Raw genomic sequence first — 17,500 nt, forward strand, 5'->3', positions numbered from 1 at the left:
ATTCATACCTTTCTGCAGTGTACTTTCTTGCGATGCTGATGGTATGGATATTCCTGTTGATGAAATCATCGGTAAACGTAATGGCTGTTGTTGCGATTGTAATTGTTGTTGAGTTTCCCGTTCTCCCTTTTCTGCTTCCAATGTGGAACGGAGTTGTAAGAGTGTTTGCAATTCCTCTTTTTGCACCTTTTCATTAAATGGGATGGAGGGATTCATTACTTCACGGTAGTCGAGGATTGTACTGCAGCGGTTGAGATTGACTTTCTCTACAATATCGCGTGGATGGACGTACTCCACACCGGCGAACTGCAGAGAACGCAATGTTGGTTCAATCGCCTTTTCTGCCTTTTCGAGTTTATGGCGAATGTATAATACTTCCTGTGATACTCCGCGTCTTTTAAGGAGTAAATCGTTATTGATTTCTGCATAGCGTTTCGCATTTGTATTGAGAGCATCAGCTAATATTTCCTTCTTCATCTCATTACGTTCAATCTCCTTTTCAATCTCTTCTAAGCGTCGCTCCTTACGGTATAAATAACGACTGGCCGCAATATAGTAATCAGAGAATCGCTTAAAGTGATGTTGTTGTACGAGACGCAGCATCTCACTAAGGGCATTCTGCTGTTTATCATACTTACCCGTAATACTATCACAGCCATCGAGTACAAAGTTATTTAACGCCGTTGCGAGATCTTTAGCGGCAAGTGCGTTATTAATCATTGCTTGTAGTTTCTGTGCGTGATCGGCGGCGGCTTTAAGAAACGCCTGATGTCCACTGCGCCTTCCTGCCTCATGTTCTTCCATTTGTAAACGTCGGTCAATCTCTTTTCGTCGCTGTCGTCCCAGTGTGGTGAGTTCCTGTTGACATTTTCGCATTTCCTCAAATAATTCAAAAATACGATTCCACACACTTTGCTGTTTTTCTTTATTCTTCTGTAAATAATCATCCGAGAGACTACAATCGGACTCATACCGTTTCTTCTGATGGGAGTCATCGTTATTATAATTCTCAATCTGTTCCTTAATCTTAATAAGATCCTCTTCACAGGCCTCAATCTGACGGTATTTCCCTTCAATCACGGCCGTAATATCTTTATCGGCCATTCGAAAAATAGCCCAACGTCGCCGTCTATCACTATCGCGCGATTCCGTATAGTAATTCGTGATAATTGGATATTGATCCGTAATTAATGTTAATATATGTTCATAAATCTCCAACTGTTGACGGGAGATATCCTCAGCGGTGCCCATTTCACCCTCGGCGAGACTTGCCTCTAGTAACTGTTCACATTGATCAATTCGCGGGGAAAGTTCCTCAATGGCGTTTTGAAAATTCGTTAAATCGCCAAATACACCGCGTGTATTTCCATCATAGCGGAGTTTTGTTTGTAAGGCATTCGTGATAAAAATTAACTCGCGGGATTCAAACACGACATTCCGCAATTCCGCTTCACACTGTTCAATAAATCTTCTCTGCATGGGGGTAATAAACGCCTGGGCCTTTAACTGCTGTAAACAGGAAATCAATTTAACGAGATCAGGCAGACTCGCCGGCTGTTCCACATCTGCACCAGCCACAATTAATCGTTTCTCACTCATATGTAAATTGCAGTGTTCAATAATAGTTTTACTGCACCAATACGTGCCCGTCTCTACGGCGACACTTTGCTGGAGTTCAGATAATTGCTGTTCACATAATTCGAATTGAACATCCAACTGGGCTATCGTGCTGTCCAGCCATTGATGAAACTTTTGTTGAAAGGTGTCATCGGAGAGAATACTCTCTAGTTTGTCCTCTTCCTGTATGTAAATACGTTTATTACGCTGAAATAATGTGGCTGCTGCAGTCATAATTTTTCTTTTTTATTTTTTTCGATTGCTGCGTTGTGTGCGGCTTGTTTTTCTTCCCTTCTTTCTCTCCTTGTGGATTTTTTTTTGTTATTTCACACGAATGTATGACAGTAAAAAGAAAAAAAAATAAACATAAGAAAAGGAAATGGATTAATAATTAAAAAACAAAGGGGTATTGGAGAAACTTCAACATAAATAATATCTGTCCTTCTTTTTTTTACTATTCTTTTGTATTCCATTTACATTTATATATATATATATATATATATATAATGTAAATATATTATTATAATAATATTTTCTTTAGTCCTTGTGAACAAGTTCCTGCAGGAATTCCCGCTTCCAGTTCATGTACTCCATAAACTCCACTTCACCCACAAGATCATTTAACGGTTTACCTTCACTATTGTACACTTCTCCACTTCTCTTCTCAGCACACAACATCTCTAATGTGGCCATACATTCTTCTTTATTATTATTATTATTATTATTATTATTATTATTATTATTATTATTATTATTATTATTATTATTATTATTATTATTATTATTCACAGTATCACAATGATAGATGTGTGTGGAGAAGGAAGATCTAGTGGAACACGTCGGACTGCCGGGAGGTATAATATCAGCAATACCACTAATAGTACTAGCAGCAGTATCACTATTAATATCACTATCATCACTAGTATTATCATTGTCATCATCCATCTCAGTATTATTATTATTATTATTATTATTATTATTAACAGGTAGAGTAACCATTGCAGAAGCCAGAGGAGATGCCATATCGTCTTGAAATCTTTGCAACATTTCAAATCTCGCCTGATGTTCTGCAGTCATACGGGCACCCAATCGCAGTTCCTCATTACGTTTTACTGTTTCTTCTAATATCTTCACACGATTCCGCAGTGTTGCCTCACGTTTCTTAAGAATACGAATAGATGATATCACCGCCGCACACAAACCACTGGCATTTCCATTAAGTTTATATGATTTCGTGTTTACATTGGTATCATTATTTACACTATCTGTATTTATTACAAGTAGAAGTAAATCTCCTAAAATTCGCTCCATCATCAGACTATCCTTTTCCATACTTGCTGTTGTTATACCACTCTTTTGGTTATTATTATTATTATTATTATTATTATTATTATTATTATTATTATTATTATTATTATTATTATTATTATTGTTGTTATTATTATTGTCTCTTCCACTCCTTAATAATGATGTTGTAATTGCTGATGGGATTGGAACTGTTGTGTATGATAAACATGTACTTGAGTGTCGTCTCTCATCTACACTAGCGTGTTTCTTCTTACTATATCTATTCTTATCAATCTCTTCTTCTTTTCTCACATTATTCCCTATTTGATCACTCTTCTCAGTGCAATCATACTTCCCAGAAGTTGTTATTGATATGGAAGACGATATAGGGGGTGTTGGTGTTGTTAAGGGATATGAGGATAACGTATCGTTCTTTCTTTTTCGTTCTTTCTTTGTTTGAGAATTTGTGTTGTCTACATATCTTTTTAATTTGTGGAGTTCCTCTTGTAGTTTCTCTAGTCGCTTATTCTGTTTACGCCGCTCCCACTGCAATTCCGCCTGCAGTTGTTCCTTCTCTTTGATAACACTATCGAGTTGAGTAACGGCACGTTGGAGGAGATGACGATATAATTTGACGGGATTACGTGTATTTCGCTCTAATTCAGCAAATAGTGTTTCTACGTGATAATAATTACATTCTTGTTCCTGTGGATTTCTTAGCAGTGTTTCCATGTAGTGAAGAAGTTTGTGTGTTTCTATTTTTTTTTTTTCTTATTATGATGATGAAAATCACGTCTGTCTTTTTTGTATGGTGCAAATGAGAAGATATATATAAAGAAAAACTCCTCGATTTCTCTTTTCTTCTTATTGTTGTTGTTATTGTATTTCTATATATTCAAGTATTTCTTCTATTGCTCAAGAACATAGTAAATGGGCTCTCCCGCAGATTTAAAGGGCTTTCAATATAGTTCGTATTAAAGAGAAGAGAAAAAGAGAAGAGAAGAAAAGAAAAAAATCCCCTAGTTATTTTGTTTATTAAGCAGTTCATATTATAAATATAAATAAATATATATATATATATATATATATAGATAGATAGATAGATAGATAGATAGATAGATAGATAGATAGATAGATAGATAGATAGATAGATAGATAGATAGATAGATAGATAGATAGAAGAAAGCAATATCGTAATTTTTTTAAAAAGCATAATAATACGGTAACAGTGGCTTAGTGTAAACGCAATGTTTATGATTTCCCTGTTATTCACCCTTCTTGTTATACTTCAAGACACAGAAGTAGCTAAAGTAAAGAAGAAAGAAAAAAAAAATGAGTAGACAAAACCGCGTTCAATCTTCTTATTTCTTTTTTTTTTTTGTTTTCATCACGACCCCCACTATTGTTCTTCATTTAGCTCATCTTTTTTTGTTGTTGTTTACCATATTTTTGTCTCTTACATTTCGTGTAATTTTAAAGTTTTGTATTTCCCCCGTTTTGCTTCTTTCTTCTTCACCATCCATTTCTAAAAGAACACCCAAGACTCCTTGCAATGAATATAACGTTATCTTCTCATTGCTGTCATAGGTATATATATATATATATATATATATATATATATATATACACTAATGTATCTCTTCTTTTCTCCGATATATACTACATATATACGAACAAAGAAAGAAACACACAAACACACAGACACATACATACATACATAACACTATATATAATATAAATAATAAAAATCACATTTTCCCCACCCTTCATTTCCTTCTTTCCTTTCCTCTTCTTTTCTTTCTTATTCTTCACTATTTACCGTTGATTCGCCTCCTCCGCATCCAGATCTTCATGACTTAGTGGTCGTGGTAACTTCCCCACATACACCCGCAGTGCACTGAAGGGCGAATCCAGTCCAGTAATAATACTCGTATCCTCACGAATACCCGTTCCACTGTACACATCCCCAATCACCCAACCGCCCAGAATCGCATGATAGCCGTCTCTGCACGGCAATGGAAATAACTCCTGGTAAATCATATCACGATCCCCGAAATTACCGCCAGACTCCGCCGCTACATTTCCAGTTGGTTCTGTAATCGTTATATTACGCCCAACTCGTCCCACAATGGGTTTCTTTGCATATCCACTACGACGAAGATCATCCGTTAATTCATAACTGGCTCGTAATACTGCGGGATGATCGGGGTGGTTATCGTAAATCATAGGAAGAATGGCTTTATTACTGGGAATTAACTTCCACATGGGCTCAAACACGCGTATATCCCAATTCAGCCCAAGGAGAATATCACACAATCGCACCTTCTCTGTTGGTGTGGGTTTCCAATTAGTTCCACGCTCGAGTTTCGCCGCATTATAATCCGCAATTGCTGTTTCCCACATCCATGTTTTCCAAACAGCTGTTACGGGAATTCCATCGGCGTCTATAATCGTCCCATTCGCATCAAAGTGAAATTCATCAAAGAGAACACACAACTTTGTTTCCAAACCTGCAGCGCGGGCTCCTTGCATAACATACATGGCGGTATATTGTTCCTCATTATCATTATCCACAAGGAAGTGCACACGGCCTTTTAAGTTGGTCATTTCCCATGCCAATTGTAAACGTGATTGAATAAGATTGCCTGAACTTCGTGTGGTGCCATCGGCTATACCAACAGAATCTGCCCATTTCTCTTGAATATCACCACACTCCAGTAGTGTTGAGGCACTATCCGCATTGTATTCAAAACATTTAAACATTTGTTTATCTTCATCAAAGGCAAAATCAAATCTTCCCGTTATGCATTCTTTTTGTGTTTTCCATGAATGACGAATACGTGGCCAAAATTCTTGTGGAATACCAAATAATTTTAATTTCTCATCACTTGCAAGTACCGTTTCTGTTGCTTCAAGAAAAAATTCATGCAATTGATTACCATAACGTGTACAATCCAGGTAAAGTTCCGTATTCATTTGATAGTAACTCGAACTTCCCAAACCTGGTCGAGTAACATCTATCCCATATGTTTTCATAAATAAAGCCTCTGCCTCATTTGTAGGATCTAACCAATTTTCTTTTCTTCCTTTAGGAAAAAACGTTAGACGACGTAAATACGGTTTCTCTGGTGTTTTAAAGTGTAATGATGGATGTAGCACAAGTGGTTCATTTGGATCTCGATCAGGTGTATCTGGAAAGGTCACCCATCCAAGTGGATTCAATACCCCATAATATACATGATCTTCCACCGTCCAAACGCCATTTTCAAACTTTAATGGTAATTGTGCGGCATAATTAGATTCCCACTTGTGAAAACGATGATTTTGATCGGCGATACGAATCCAATTATCCCCAACTTCTGTAATAACGGCCACATGACCCACCAAACTATCTTCCTCGGAAGGATAAATAAGAAGTGAATCGGCCACAGGCTTTTCTGCAGTTCCATTACGAATGGACACACAACGCACAGGCTCTGCTGTACGCGCATCCGATACTTCCTTTAATTGAAATATATGCACCGCCCAATTCACATCGGGGAGAACAAGCAGTTTACGTTCATACAACCACCGACGCGCAAATTCCACGCATTGGTATTTAAATCCGCAGAAAAGATTCTTATCAATGCTGCGTTCCCCTGAAAAGTACATATCGTGTTTATTGCTGTATGCCGGAATACCACCAGGTGCATATCCCTGGATTTCCCCAAAAGGCAACCCCACAGGTGATGCGGCTGCTGCTGTCGTTGTCATTTTCTTTTGTAATAAACAAGAAGTTCGGTAAAAACAAAACGTGGTGAAGTTGGTTTTATTTAAAATATCCCTTAAAAATAGTTGTTCTTGTTTTTTTTATTGTATTTTTTTATACTTTGTATTTGCCCTCTTTTTTGTTTTTTTTTTCTCGCTTTGGTAACTTTCTTTTTTTTTTTTTGTTCTTTATTTATGTGGATATGTGTAATTTACCATTCCAACGCAAAAAAAAAAACAACAACAGGAAAAAAAGAGGAATAGAAGTCATTAAAAAAATAATAGTAATAGAAAGAAAAAATGAAATATCTTAGGTTAAAATATTTACATTTGTATTCATACACACAGAGATTAAAAAAAAAAAAGACCCACACATGATAAGTGGGTAAAAGCAAGAACTTGTGTATGAATACACTCTACTTCGATAAGAATATCACTTTCCATTCCATTCCATTCCCTTCCTCTTACTTGCGAAAGTTCTCATATATGTTTGTATATATATATATATATATATATAGAAAAACTAATCCCCTCTACACATGATGGATACCGGAATGCAGCTGTCCATCATTATCATCATCCGACTTTTCAATCATCAATCCCTCCTGCGCTGCTGTTTCACGTTCCTTTTCCAACATCTCCTGCCGTTCCCGTTCACGACCAAATACCCGAATATCCGCCAGCACTTCACGTGGTTCAATACTTCTCCCATCCAATGTCTGTTGAACTCCACGCATTAAACTCTTTCCTTCTGTGGCCACCGCCTCTATTAACTCGGGTCGTTTTCCCACCCAACCATCAAACATTAATAACGAACGGGGAGGTGGAAGACCGGGATATAATGCTGTGCGGCCAGGATTTAGTGTAGACTCCGGCGTCTCCCACGCCTCTTCGCGAAACGCTAATGTAAATTGTGAAAACAAGAGTGGAGGAACATACACTTCTACACAGAAATTAGGATTAGGCACTAATACCTCTTTACAGGCGTGCGATACACGATGAAAGCCTTTAATAAGAGATTGTTGATTGAGTTTACCGATTTCATGGCGAAATTTAGAACCACATGTATCACAGGAAAGAGCGGGAATACGAATAATATCGGCTGGTCCTTGAGGTAATTCTGCTGCTTCGTATAATATATTACGATAACCCGATATCATCTCTACTTGTGCCTCTTCACGGCGATATCGTTCCACATCAAGGTATGGATCAATACAAAGAGCTACAGAAAACTGTACAGTAATATCTTCACTACGCTTTAAAAAGGATCCACGTAAAAGTGTGGTATCACCATTCTGACGTAAATGATGTTTATTATCTGGTGATAATGTATAACCAAATTCATCACTAATAACAAATGAAGATGATATTTTACTATTTTCTTCTTCTTCTTTTCCTTCTTCTACTTTCCATCCTCTGTAGTACGATGGATGAGCTGCAGGAAATGTCACCGGTGCCTCAACACTATCTAATGATAATAAATCCACCACAAGTACATTTAAAGATTTCTTCGCTTTCTTGCTTAATTCATCATTATTATTACTATTATTAGTTAACACCGACTGCTTGGATGGTAGTTTGTACAAGTCCCCTATTTCAACAAGTGGTAATATTTGAATTCGCCGTTCAAATGCTAAAGAGAGAGTATCACGTCCACGAGGTCTATTAAAGGCCATATTAGAGCCTTTCAATCGTTTTACACGGGACTCATCTAATCCAGCGTAGAATGAACGATATGATGATTTTCCAGTAAAACTACAGAGAGATCTTCCTTTTCTCATCCATGGTCGATATAGCATCTCTATAATTATATATAATGTTTGATAATGCTGTAGTTGTTTTTGCTTTTCTTGTTGTTTAAATTGATTTTCTTTTGTGTGCGTTTTTTTTTTTTTTCTTGTTATATTTTGTCCCTTTTTTTTCGAAATCTGTAATTGCAAAGAATAATGAGGGGATAGGAATATAAAAAGAAAAAATAAAGAGTAAAAGTAAAACTCTGTCTTTTTCTAAGTGAGAGGAAAATGCAACAGGAATTCGTCGTTTCTTTTTTTTCTCAAGAATAAGAAAAAAGAAACCCGCAAAGACAGAAAAAAAATCACTAAATATCGATTTCCCTTCCATTTTCCTTCTCTTCTTCTTTTTCTTTCTTCTGTTCTTCTCTTGTTCATTCTTTTTTCTCTTTCTCTCTTTCTAAATACTCTGTTCAACTTTCAACTCTGACTTCCCCACTTGGACAACATATTAAGACCACCTGTCTGTTGTGCCTTACCCCGTGCTGCTAAACTCTGCATTTTTGATGTTGTTGTTGAAATCTCTCCCGGAACTATATGATGCGTTAAGTTTAGTTTCGGTGTACTCATAGCAGAAGAAGCCAAAAGAACTTGTTTGCCTTTTTTACCTCTCGGGGCTTTTGTACCCGTTGTTGTTGTTGTTTTGCTGCTTTTTCTTGCTCCTCCCTTTGTATGGTTATTAAGTGTAGTTGTTGTGGGTAGTATTTCAATAACTCCATCATCATCAAACTCATTATTATTATTATTATTATTATTATTATTATTATTATTATTATTATTATTATTATTATTAGTAACATTCCTGTTACTATGCTCATCATATATACCGTCCACATTCACCTCCTCCCGCTGCCGTTTATTACTGGGAAGACTGCACATATTCTCTCGTGTTGTCCTTTTCATTAATTGTGGTGTTCGTGCAGTTGGAACGCCCGACTCCGGTCGTACGGCATTAGCAATTAGGGCATCCATCGTTACGCGACTAAGGCCAGTATCCGGAAGTTCATCATCCTCATCATCCTTATTATTATTATTATTATTATTATTATTATTATTATTATTATTATTATTATTATTATTACCTGCGAGATGGCTTTTTGGGTTTACGGCTGCTGTGGCGGCTGCTAAGGCGGCGTTAAGTACATGAGAAGCTGATGAGGCGGTTTCACCAAAGGGAATACTGTTTTCATCAAACTTGTCAGAAATCATGAAATTCGCTCGTTTCTGAGCAATAGAAGCATCATCTGTATTATTACGAAACTGTTCTTGTTCTTCTTGTTGAAAGGGCACCTCACTTGAACGTGCCATTTCTGCATAACGTTTATTAATCTCTTGTTTGTACCGTACAACTTCATCACATATACTATCAGGTTTCAATATAGTTTCCGCATCCCCTCGCCCCATTGTCTTCCATACAGACTTTTGACACATATTTAATAGTTCAGAAATACGTTCATCAATAGCATCACGTTCACCCTTCTCAGCAAACGCATACACCGCCGCAGAAACTTCCGGCTCTGAAAGTAACAAACAAGCATCCCGTGCGTTCGCATTAAAGACTTCCGCTACTTTTGTACGAATATCAGATGTATTTAATCGTGGTACAGGAACTACCGGTACTGCATTGTCTCCCCCACGTGAATTAAGCATTGTACGAGGAAGAGGTTTTGGTTTAATAGGCCGTAGCAAATCACCTGGGTTCACAATAACATCCATATAATGTTGTCCAAAGCGGTTAATATTCGGTTGTGGAAAATTTGTAGATTCCGGATCCGTAAAATCCACCGATAACCGCATAATAGGATATTTAATATTCGGATGAAATTTCAGTACATCATCTGGAATTCTACTCACCTGTTCCTCCGCCTCATCAATCATCTCTTCTACCACACTGCGAAGAAAATCCTCCACGGCGTCTAATGTACGTCCAGTTGGATTCTCCCGCCAGAGTTCAATCGTCCGTCGCACAACTGGACGAACACTTTGAAGTGTAAACGGCGTGAGACGATATGATCCATCGCGTACTTCTAATATTCCATATTGTTTAGGACGACACTCCTGTCCAGTGAGAGAAGTGAGAATTGTACTGCCGGGTTGAATGACATCAAAGCCCTCAGATGGGGTGGGAATCATCTGTTGCTCGTGTTCATTGCCCCAGATAACGAGATCTAAGCCAAATCCGGCTAACATGGTTTCAAATATACCGCATTTATCAGAAGGCCCACCACGAAGACCGCGATTTTGATGAAGTAGTAAGATCTTAAACCAACGTTGTCCGGGAATGGGTTTGGGGTGCACAAAGCGAACTTTTTTCATACGAAAACAACGATGTAATCGTTCATCACGAACATTTCCAAGCCCATATAAAGCCACATAGGTATGACCTTTTTTTAGTAATATAGGTTCTACTACAATATCATCCAAGGAGGAGACTTGCCCAAAATAATTTACCAGACCATTTGTGGATAATATATCAATAGAAGAAGTTCCTCCAACGGGATCATCGTGATTCCCATGAATAATAAAAATAGGTATAGCCACATTCATATTAGGATCTTGAAAATTAGCTAATGGCACAGCATGTGTAGGAAAATTTCGCTTCGGATCACTTAATAGTGTAAACCCAATCGGTTTATCGCCAAGTACGTATGTACGCAGTAGTGCCGTAGTGCGAGCGAGGCATCCAAGACTGGGTTTATTATCATGAAAAAGATCACCGCCGAGAAGAATAGCATCCACGTCATGTTCTACACGTGCTGCACGAAGACATTCTTCAAAAGTGGTAAAACTATCATCGCCCCGACGGGGATCACGTTCTTGAAAACCCAAATGATTATCGGTTGTAATGAGAAATTTAAACGTTGAGGAGGATGTTGTTTTTGATGGTGGTGGGGCTGGTCCAGCAGAAGAAGCAGTAGGCATAGTGCACACGTTATAGCTCTTCTTTTACAGTATCTATGGTTGTTGTAGATACTGGAGAAAATAATAGCAAATAATAATAATAATAATAATAATAATAATAATAATAATAATAATAATAATAGTATTAAGGAAGGGACAAACGAAAAAAAAATGAATGAATTAATTAATTAAACAAAGGGAAATAAAAGAAAAAAAAAACTTTTTCTTCTTCTATGGTAGGTAGTCTCTGAAATTGAGAGTCTCTGTAATGTAATGAATTTATAGATATGTATATGTATATATGTCTCTCTCTAAGTAACTGTGCTTAAATGACTGGATTTGGTAAAGCACTGTCTTTCTTTAGTGAACTTCCGTTGTCTATCTATTCTTAGAATTGCATAAAGAGTATGAAAGAGAGAATAGAAAATTTTATTTTGTTAAAAGAAAAGAGAATAACAAGAAAAAAAACAATTTTCACAGAAAATAATATATATATGGATGGATAGATATATAAAGAGAAAGGAGGAGAAGAAGAAATAACGCCCCCCACGCAATCATCTTGTGAATAAATATATTTTTTTTATTTATTTTTCTTTTACGCTATTTTTATCTTCATATATGTTTCAACTTTAAACAGCGATGTGTACATACACAGCATCCCATACTCCAACCAAAAGAACGACCACAACCACCACAATAGCAAAAACAATAAATAATGATAGTAATAAAAGGAAACAAACAAACTTACAAATTTACCCATTTTGGCAGAGGTGTCTTTGTTTGATAATCCCTCACAGAATCCCTCACGGCCTTTACCTTTCCAGTCTTCTTATCTGTTTCCCACATATGTGCAGGGAGTAATCCAACCGTATTGCGATGCATAGCCACTTCTGGGCGGTTAAACTGCGGCATTGGGTGATGCGATCGTACTTCCCAGTATGTACGAATCTTCTGTGCCTGTCTCCATGGTGTAACGCCGTCCACAAACTGCAATAAGTCTCGCACCTCATTTTCAAAATGACGGATATAACCATGTGGACGTGCTTTATAACGCCAGAAGCGATTGAGTGAGAAGTAATAACTTGGTCCAATATCATCTTGACGGATTTGTTCCGCAATGAGGGGTTGATCAGCTTCTTGAACCAATATCCATTCCCACGGGGTAAAGTGATGCATATAACCAAGACGGATGTAATCTCTACGGTGGGAAATACTTAATGGTCGGTAATTATCCGCGCGAGTAGAGTCAAAACGAGTCCATTGATCAATCTCTGTAATTTGTTTGGTTGTACGGTATTTATTAGCTACAGATTCACTCGTACGTGCAAGTTCATACTTATCAAGAAAATGTTCTCCACTAATACTATTCTTTTCATTAAATGGATCCGCAACATCAATATAACGACGCATACTCATTGGATTATGTCGTCGTGATTCATCTCCAACTGTACGTTCAGGACCATAATAACGCCTTTGCCAAACCATAATATCTGATAATGGCACATCCTCTACAGTTCCATCGGATTGAAAAGCCACACGTACAAGTCGAGGTTCAGGATTAAAAAATGGTTGTTTGTGATATTCAATAATAACTGCACGTTGTGGGGTACTAACAATACGTGATCCATCATCTTTATTACTACCAAGATTACGTCGTGCACGTACTGGTAAATTAGGTACCAATCCATCTGCATGTGTGGCTGGTGACCATCCTTCTTCTCCTCGTGCTGTTTGTTCTTCCCATATAACATCTTGTGTTTCCACATAATTTCCTCTATTATAAGAATAATTACCAATACCATAATTGATAGCATGATTGGCATTTTTTGAAATTAATTCCATCTCACATTGATTAAATATTTCATCCGTCATATCTATAACTTGTCCTGATTCTAGTTTTACTGAAAGAGGTACAACTCGACGTTCAGAATCTGGTTTAAGTTTATAGGATTGACCATCTACTACAATAGTATGATGAAGAGGATTTTCACATGCGGTACGAATTTCTTGTTCATACGATTTTACTAAAACTGTTAGTATAGAACCTGTATCTGTATGAATAAGATCTACCACTGGTACTTCATAACCTTGTGCGACTACATATCCATATTGCTGATGCTCTGGAAGCCATCTACGACGTTTCATAGCAGTATTCCATTCATTAAATTGTTCTGATGTTTGTTCTTTTACGTATTGTTCATACATTGCTCGTTCTTCTGCATTAAAATGACGTAATATTTCTGGTGATTGTGCATACTCTATTACTGGTTCTGGTGCTTTTCCTATAACATTCCCTGTAAAACCACGACCAATACGATATTGATAGGCTTCCATTAAAAATAAACGATTAAAATAACGACTACTCATTACATGTTCACGTGTATCTGCCGTACCCATTTCATCTGTTAAAGGATATAAATGTAAGTTTAAAGAAGTAGAAGCTCCTACAACGGCTTCTACTATAGTAGGAGATGGAAGCATATACATTCCAAACCAACTACGTAGTGTTTCTCCACTTACACGCATTTCATCATCATTTATATGTAAAAATCTTTCATCAAAAGGTGTTCGTTCACATAATTCATTTAATTTCTGGCGTCGTGTATCACGTTCTTCTACGGTTTCATTTACAACAGGCTCTAAACCATGTAATAATGCCAATTGTCGTCTCTGTTGATGATGTGCTCGATAACGTGTAAAGAGTTCCCATTCAAGAAATTCTGGTCGTTGTTTCATAAGGGAAAATCCCTCCACATCACGATACATACGATTTAATCGTAGAGAACGAAAATCAGGAAATGGTTTAAAATAGTCAAGTGGTCGTTCTCCACGTGCATTACGATGACGAAACACAAATTCATCAATAGTTTGTTGAATAGGAACTCCAAAATGCATAACACTTCGTTCTGTAAGGTCTTGTTCACCTTTAGCTAATCGATCTTCACGACGTGTGATATCAAATTTGTTATTTAGTAAATGACCCACACCTTGTGAAGTATCTTGACGTACATATGGATTCCAGTGTTCATCTGTTACCGTCTTTCTATACGCATCAGAACTAAATAACATAGCATCCAGTAGACGTTCATCATTGGTGTGTTTCTTTAATGTACGTTTATCGGGTCCACCATCTTGTACTAAAGCCCCTTGACGGCCAATTCCAAAACGTTGTGCACGATCTTGTTTGCGTTTTTCTTCTTCTGTTGCTTTTGTGGCACGAATCGTATCCACAATCTCCTGTGTTAATTCCTCCCCAAGACCAGGTCTATCACTTACCGTATTTCGTGCAAATGCCTTTTGTGAAATAGATTCAAATAATGGAATAGTTTCTTCTCCTGCACGAAGTGTTTTCTGGGCTTCTTCCATGGTAGAACTCGCCGTTAACGGTGGAAGTTGTTGAGCCCCGTATGAAGTTCCTTTTTGTTGGGCGATAAAACGATCCATATCATATCCTTTAAATGGAATACGCGAGGTACGCTGCATAACGGTAAAATCATACTTTTCCTTTTCACGTAATCCGTGAATAATACGTAGATTCTCCTCCAGCCAATCATCCCGTACAGAATCCACACTTTTCATATACGCCTCTGTGAGGGTATTTGAATCCATACCACCACTTGTCATGGGAATTGGTGCCTGTTGTTCTGCTAGTTTATATCGATCGGTAATGGACTGTTGACGAAGGGCATTTCCACTTGTGCTTGTACTGTGATGTAATTGATTCACCGCATGTAATGATTGATTCTCCACAATTGTATTTCCCATTTGATATTGCGATGCATAACTCCGCTTTAACGCCTCCCGTTCTGTGGAATTTTCCACACTTCGCAAAGATGCCCGTTGTTGTTTAAACTCTTCTTCTAACTGCGCCACATCGTGATCTAACCAACGTCGACGCCCCATTGCCTCCTCATACGCTAATGGACTCTGTGGATGATGATAGGCAATCGCCCCGCCCTCGGCAAAATTACGTGGGGCGTACTGCGGACTATATCCACTCGCCGGATCACGATAATAGTCTTTATGGGCCTGGCCGCCAAGTGGATCATTTTCACTGAATAACTCCCGCTGCATTTGTGAGACCCAATCCGTTGAAGTTAGGCGTCCACCTTCGGTAATATTAGAAGCCGTATTATTATTATTATTATTATTATTATTATTATTGTTGTTGTTAGAGCCACGCGGTGTGGACTCATGGCGAGAAGATTTGGATAAACTTGAGGATTGCGAATCTCTAATGAATGTGTGGAGTCCGCCTTGATGTCGTTGTGAAAAGAAGAGAGATGTGGTGGATAACACCTCGATTGGGCTCACAATACTGCTGGTGCTGGCAGTGAGGGGAACAGAACACACACGCCGTCGTATCATATTATGTATGTATATATGTATATATATACTATGTATGCTTGTGTGTATGTGGGTATAAAGTAGAATACACAAAAACTATTCTCCCTACTTACTAATTATTTATTGATTGCGGCTATCACTACGGATGCTAATAACTTCTAAATGTTTCTCTCTCTCTCACTATCCGTTTGTGCCTCTCTGACAGTGTATATCTGTAGTAGAAAACACGCCACTGGCACGAACCAATGCTAATTCCCTTCCTCAATTCCGGATACTACTATCACATGCAATAAAAAGCATGAGAAAAAAAGAAAAAAAATATATATTACAGCATTCCAAATAGCAACTTAAAATATCCATACAGTACATGAGAAATGTATCTGTGAAGAAATATATATATATATATAGCTACATCCATGCCATCGAATTGTGTGTATCAATGTGAGAGAGGAGGGAGCAAGAAAAAAAAAGATCTATTCATTTCGATTCATCATATATATTTTCTTCTTTCAATTCTTCCTATGTTCCATACACGCACCTTTTTCTTTTGTGTTTTTTATTGGTAATTATTGCGTTCGTTGATAGAACCGCAAGTAAGAAGCACACTGATAGAAAAAACAATCATACCCATGTATGCAGAGATTCAGGACATGGAGATGATGTGAACCTACTCACACACACACAAATAAGAAATAGAAAACGAAATAAAATCAATGAAGTATATACTCCATAATTTTCTTTTCTATTTCCTATATAATATATATATATATATATATATAACTCACCCCTTCTTTCTCTCTTTCTTTGTTTTTTCTTTCTTTTATTTTTTTTTTCCTTCATTACTTTCATTTCTTCTTCTTCCATCCTTTCTTCCCCCCACACTTTGATATATATATATATATATATATTATTCCCTTCAGCAGCATCTCATTCAATCATTCTCTTTCTCTCACTATATCGCACTTGCCACCTGCCGCACCAACTCCGGCTGCTGTGCGGCTCGCGTTAACATATAATTCGTCAACCGCCGCGAGGCGTCACGGCTGCATTTGAGAAATCCCACAAAATTCGCCCCGCCGAGAATAGCGCCAATAACAGCCATCGGCAATCGTGTAAAGGACATCATATTAAATAATACCATTAACACCCACGCCGCACAGTTTCCACCGGTGGTGAACCAAAAGAACCATTTATCAAATGCATTTACGCGTTTATCCGCGTCCGGGGCACTTTCAAAGATCCACTGCGACGATCCATCTTCACGGACTTCATTCCACCAACGCAGACTTACGAGTAAACGGCCAGTAACGTTCTTGGTGGTCCAGAAATCGGCGGCGAGGAAGAGAATCGTAATAACAAAGATAGTCACATAGCTGGAACTGAATATACCGCCAAGAATAAATGTTAAGAGAGCGGCGATTTTAAAGACAATGTGAAAGAAAGCGGCGAATGGATGAACGCCCTTGTAAAGCGCTTCATTAGATTCTCCCTGCTGCTGTTGTTGATATAGTTGTTGTTGTTGTTGTTGTTGTTGTTGCGATGGTATCTGACTAGTGTTTGGATCAGAGATGGAGAAATCTCCTTTTGTTCGAGGGGCCGCATCTGGAGATGAGAAATTAAAGTTGGGTTTGTTTGGTTCTAACATTTTCCTCTTTTTTTCTTTATTACTTTTTTTTTCTGTGTGTTCAACTATAGACTGACTAATATATATATATATCTTATCTTTGCTACTGGGGGATTTGTTATCTCACTCACCTTTTTTCTTTATTTTTATTTTTTCTGTGCAGTGGGTGGGCTCTGTGTTAATAACG

General features: G+C 37.6%; 7 protein-coding genes across 7 annotated transcripts in view; all 7 read right to left on the minus strand.

Moving 5' to 3' along the window:
- Positions 1-1,851, minus strand: part of LSM04_004519 (SH3 domain) — a gene marked incomplete at both ends in the record, with an annotated part of 2,382 nt that extends 531 nt beyond the window's left edge. Inside the window, one exon of the mRNA XM_067333711.1 lies at positions 1-1,851. This exon is cut by the window's left edge and continues 531 nt beyond it. Within this exon, the coding sequence (XP_067189464.1) occupies positions 1-1,851 (1,851 nt within the window).
- Positions 1,852-2,154: 303 nt separating this feature from the next.
- Positions 2,155-3,636, minus strand: LSM04_000329 (uncharacterized protein; the record flags this gene model as incomplete). The annotated part of the gene is made up of 1 exon (XM_067333712.1): positions 2,155-3,636. One exon carries the CDS (start codon positions 3,634-3,636, stop codon positions 2,155-2,157), a length of 1,482 nt encoding a protein of 493 aa, XP_067189376.1.
- Positions 3,637-4,719: 1,083 nt separating this feature from the next.
- On the minus strand, positions 4,720-6,657 carry LSM04_003831 (Glutathionylspermidine synthase; the record flags this gene model as incomplete). Its single annotated transcript, XM_067333713.1, has 1 exon — positions 4,720-6,657. The coding sequence occupies one exon, from the start codon at positions 6,655-6,657 to the stop codon at positions 4,720-4,722; it is 1,938 nt and encodes a 645-aa protein (XP_067189448.1).
- Positions 6,658-7,184: 527 nt separating this feature from the next.
- LSM04_009224 (uncharacterized protein) lies at positions 7,185-8,450 on the minus strand (the record flags this gene model as incomplete). Its single annotated transcript, XM_067333714.1, has 1 exon — positions 7,185-8,450. The coding sequence occupies one exon, from the start codon at positions 8,448-8,450 to the stop codon at positions 7,185-7,187; it is 1,266 nt and encodes a 421-aa protein (XP_067189544.1).
- Positions 8,451-8,861: 411 nt separating this feature from the next.
- LSM04_005426 (Mre11) lies at positions 8,862-11,363 on the minus strand (the record flags this gene model as incomplete). The annotated part of the gene is made up of 1 exon (XM_067333715.1): positions 8,862-11,363. One exon carries the CDS (start codon positions 11,361-11,363, stop codon positions 8,862-8,864), a length of 2,502 nt encoding a protein of 833 aa, XP_067189482.1.
- Positions 11,364-12,086: 723 nt separating this feature from the next.
- Positions 12,087-15,710, minus strand: LSM04_001815 (uncharacterized protein; the record flags this gene model as incomplete). Its single annotated transcript, XM_067333716.1, has 1 exon — positions 12,087-15,710. The coding sequence occupies one exon, from the start codon at positions 15,708-15,710 to the stop codon at positions 12,087-12,089; it is 3,624 nt and encodes a 1,207-aa protein (XP_067189402.1).
- Positions 15,711-16,641: 931 nt separating this feature from the next.
- Positions 16,642-17,334, minus strand: LSM04_000378 (Golgi apparatus membrane protein TVP23-like; the record flags this gene model as incomplete). Its single annotated transcript, XM_067333718.1, has 1 exon — positions 16,642-17,334. One exon carries the CDS (start codon positions 17,332-17,334, stop codon positions 16,642-16,644), a length of 693 nt encoding a protein of 230 aa, XP_067189378.1.
- Between the last annotated feature and the right edge of the window lie 166 nt (positions 17,335-17,500).

Source organism: Trypanosoma melophagium, assembly GCF_022059095.1.
Source record: "Trypanosoma melophagium isolate St. Kilda chromosome Unknown ctg30segment0, whole genome shotgun sequence".
In the NCBI taxonomy this organism is placed as follows: domain Eukaryota; phylum Euglenozoa; class Kinetoplastea; order Trypanosomatida; family Trypanosomatidae; genus Trypanosoma; species Trypanosoma melophagium.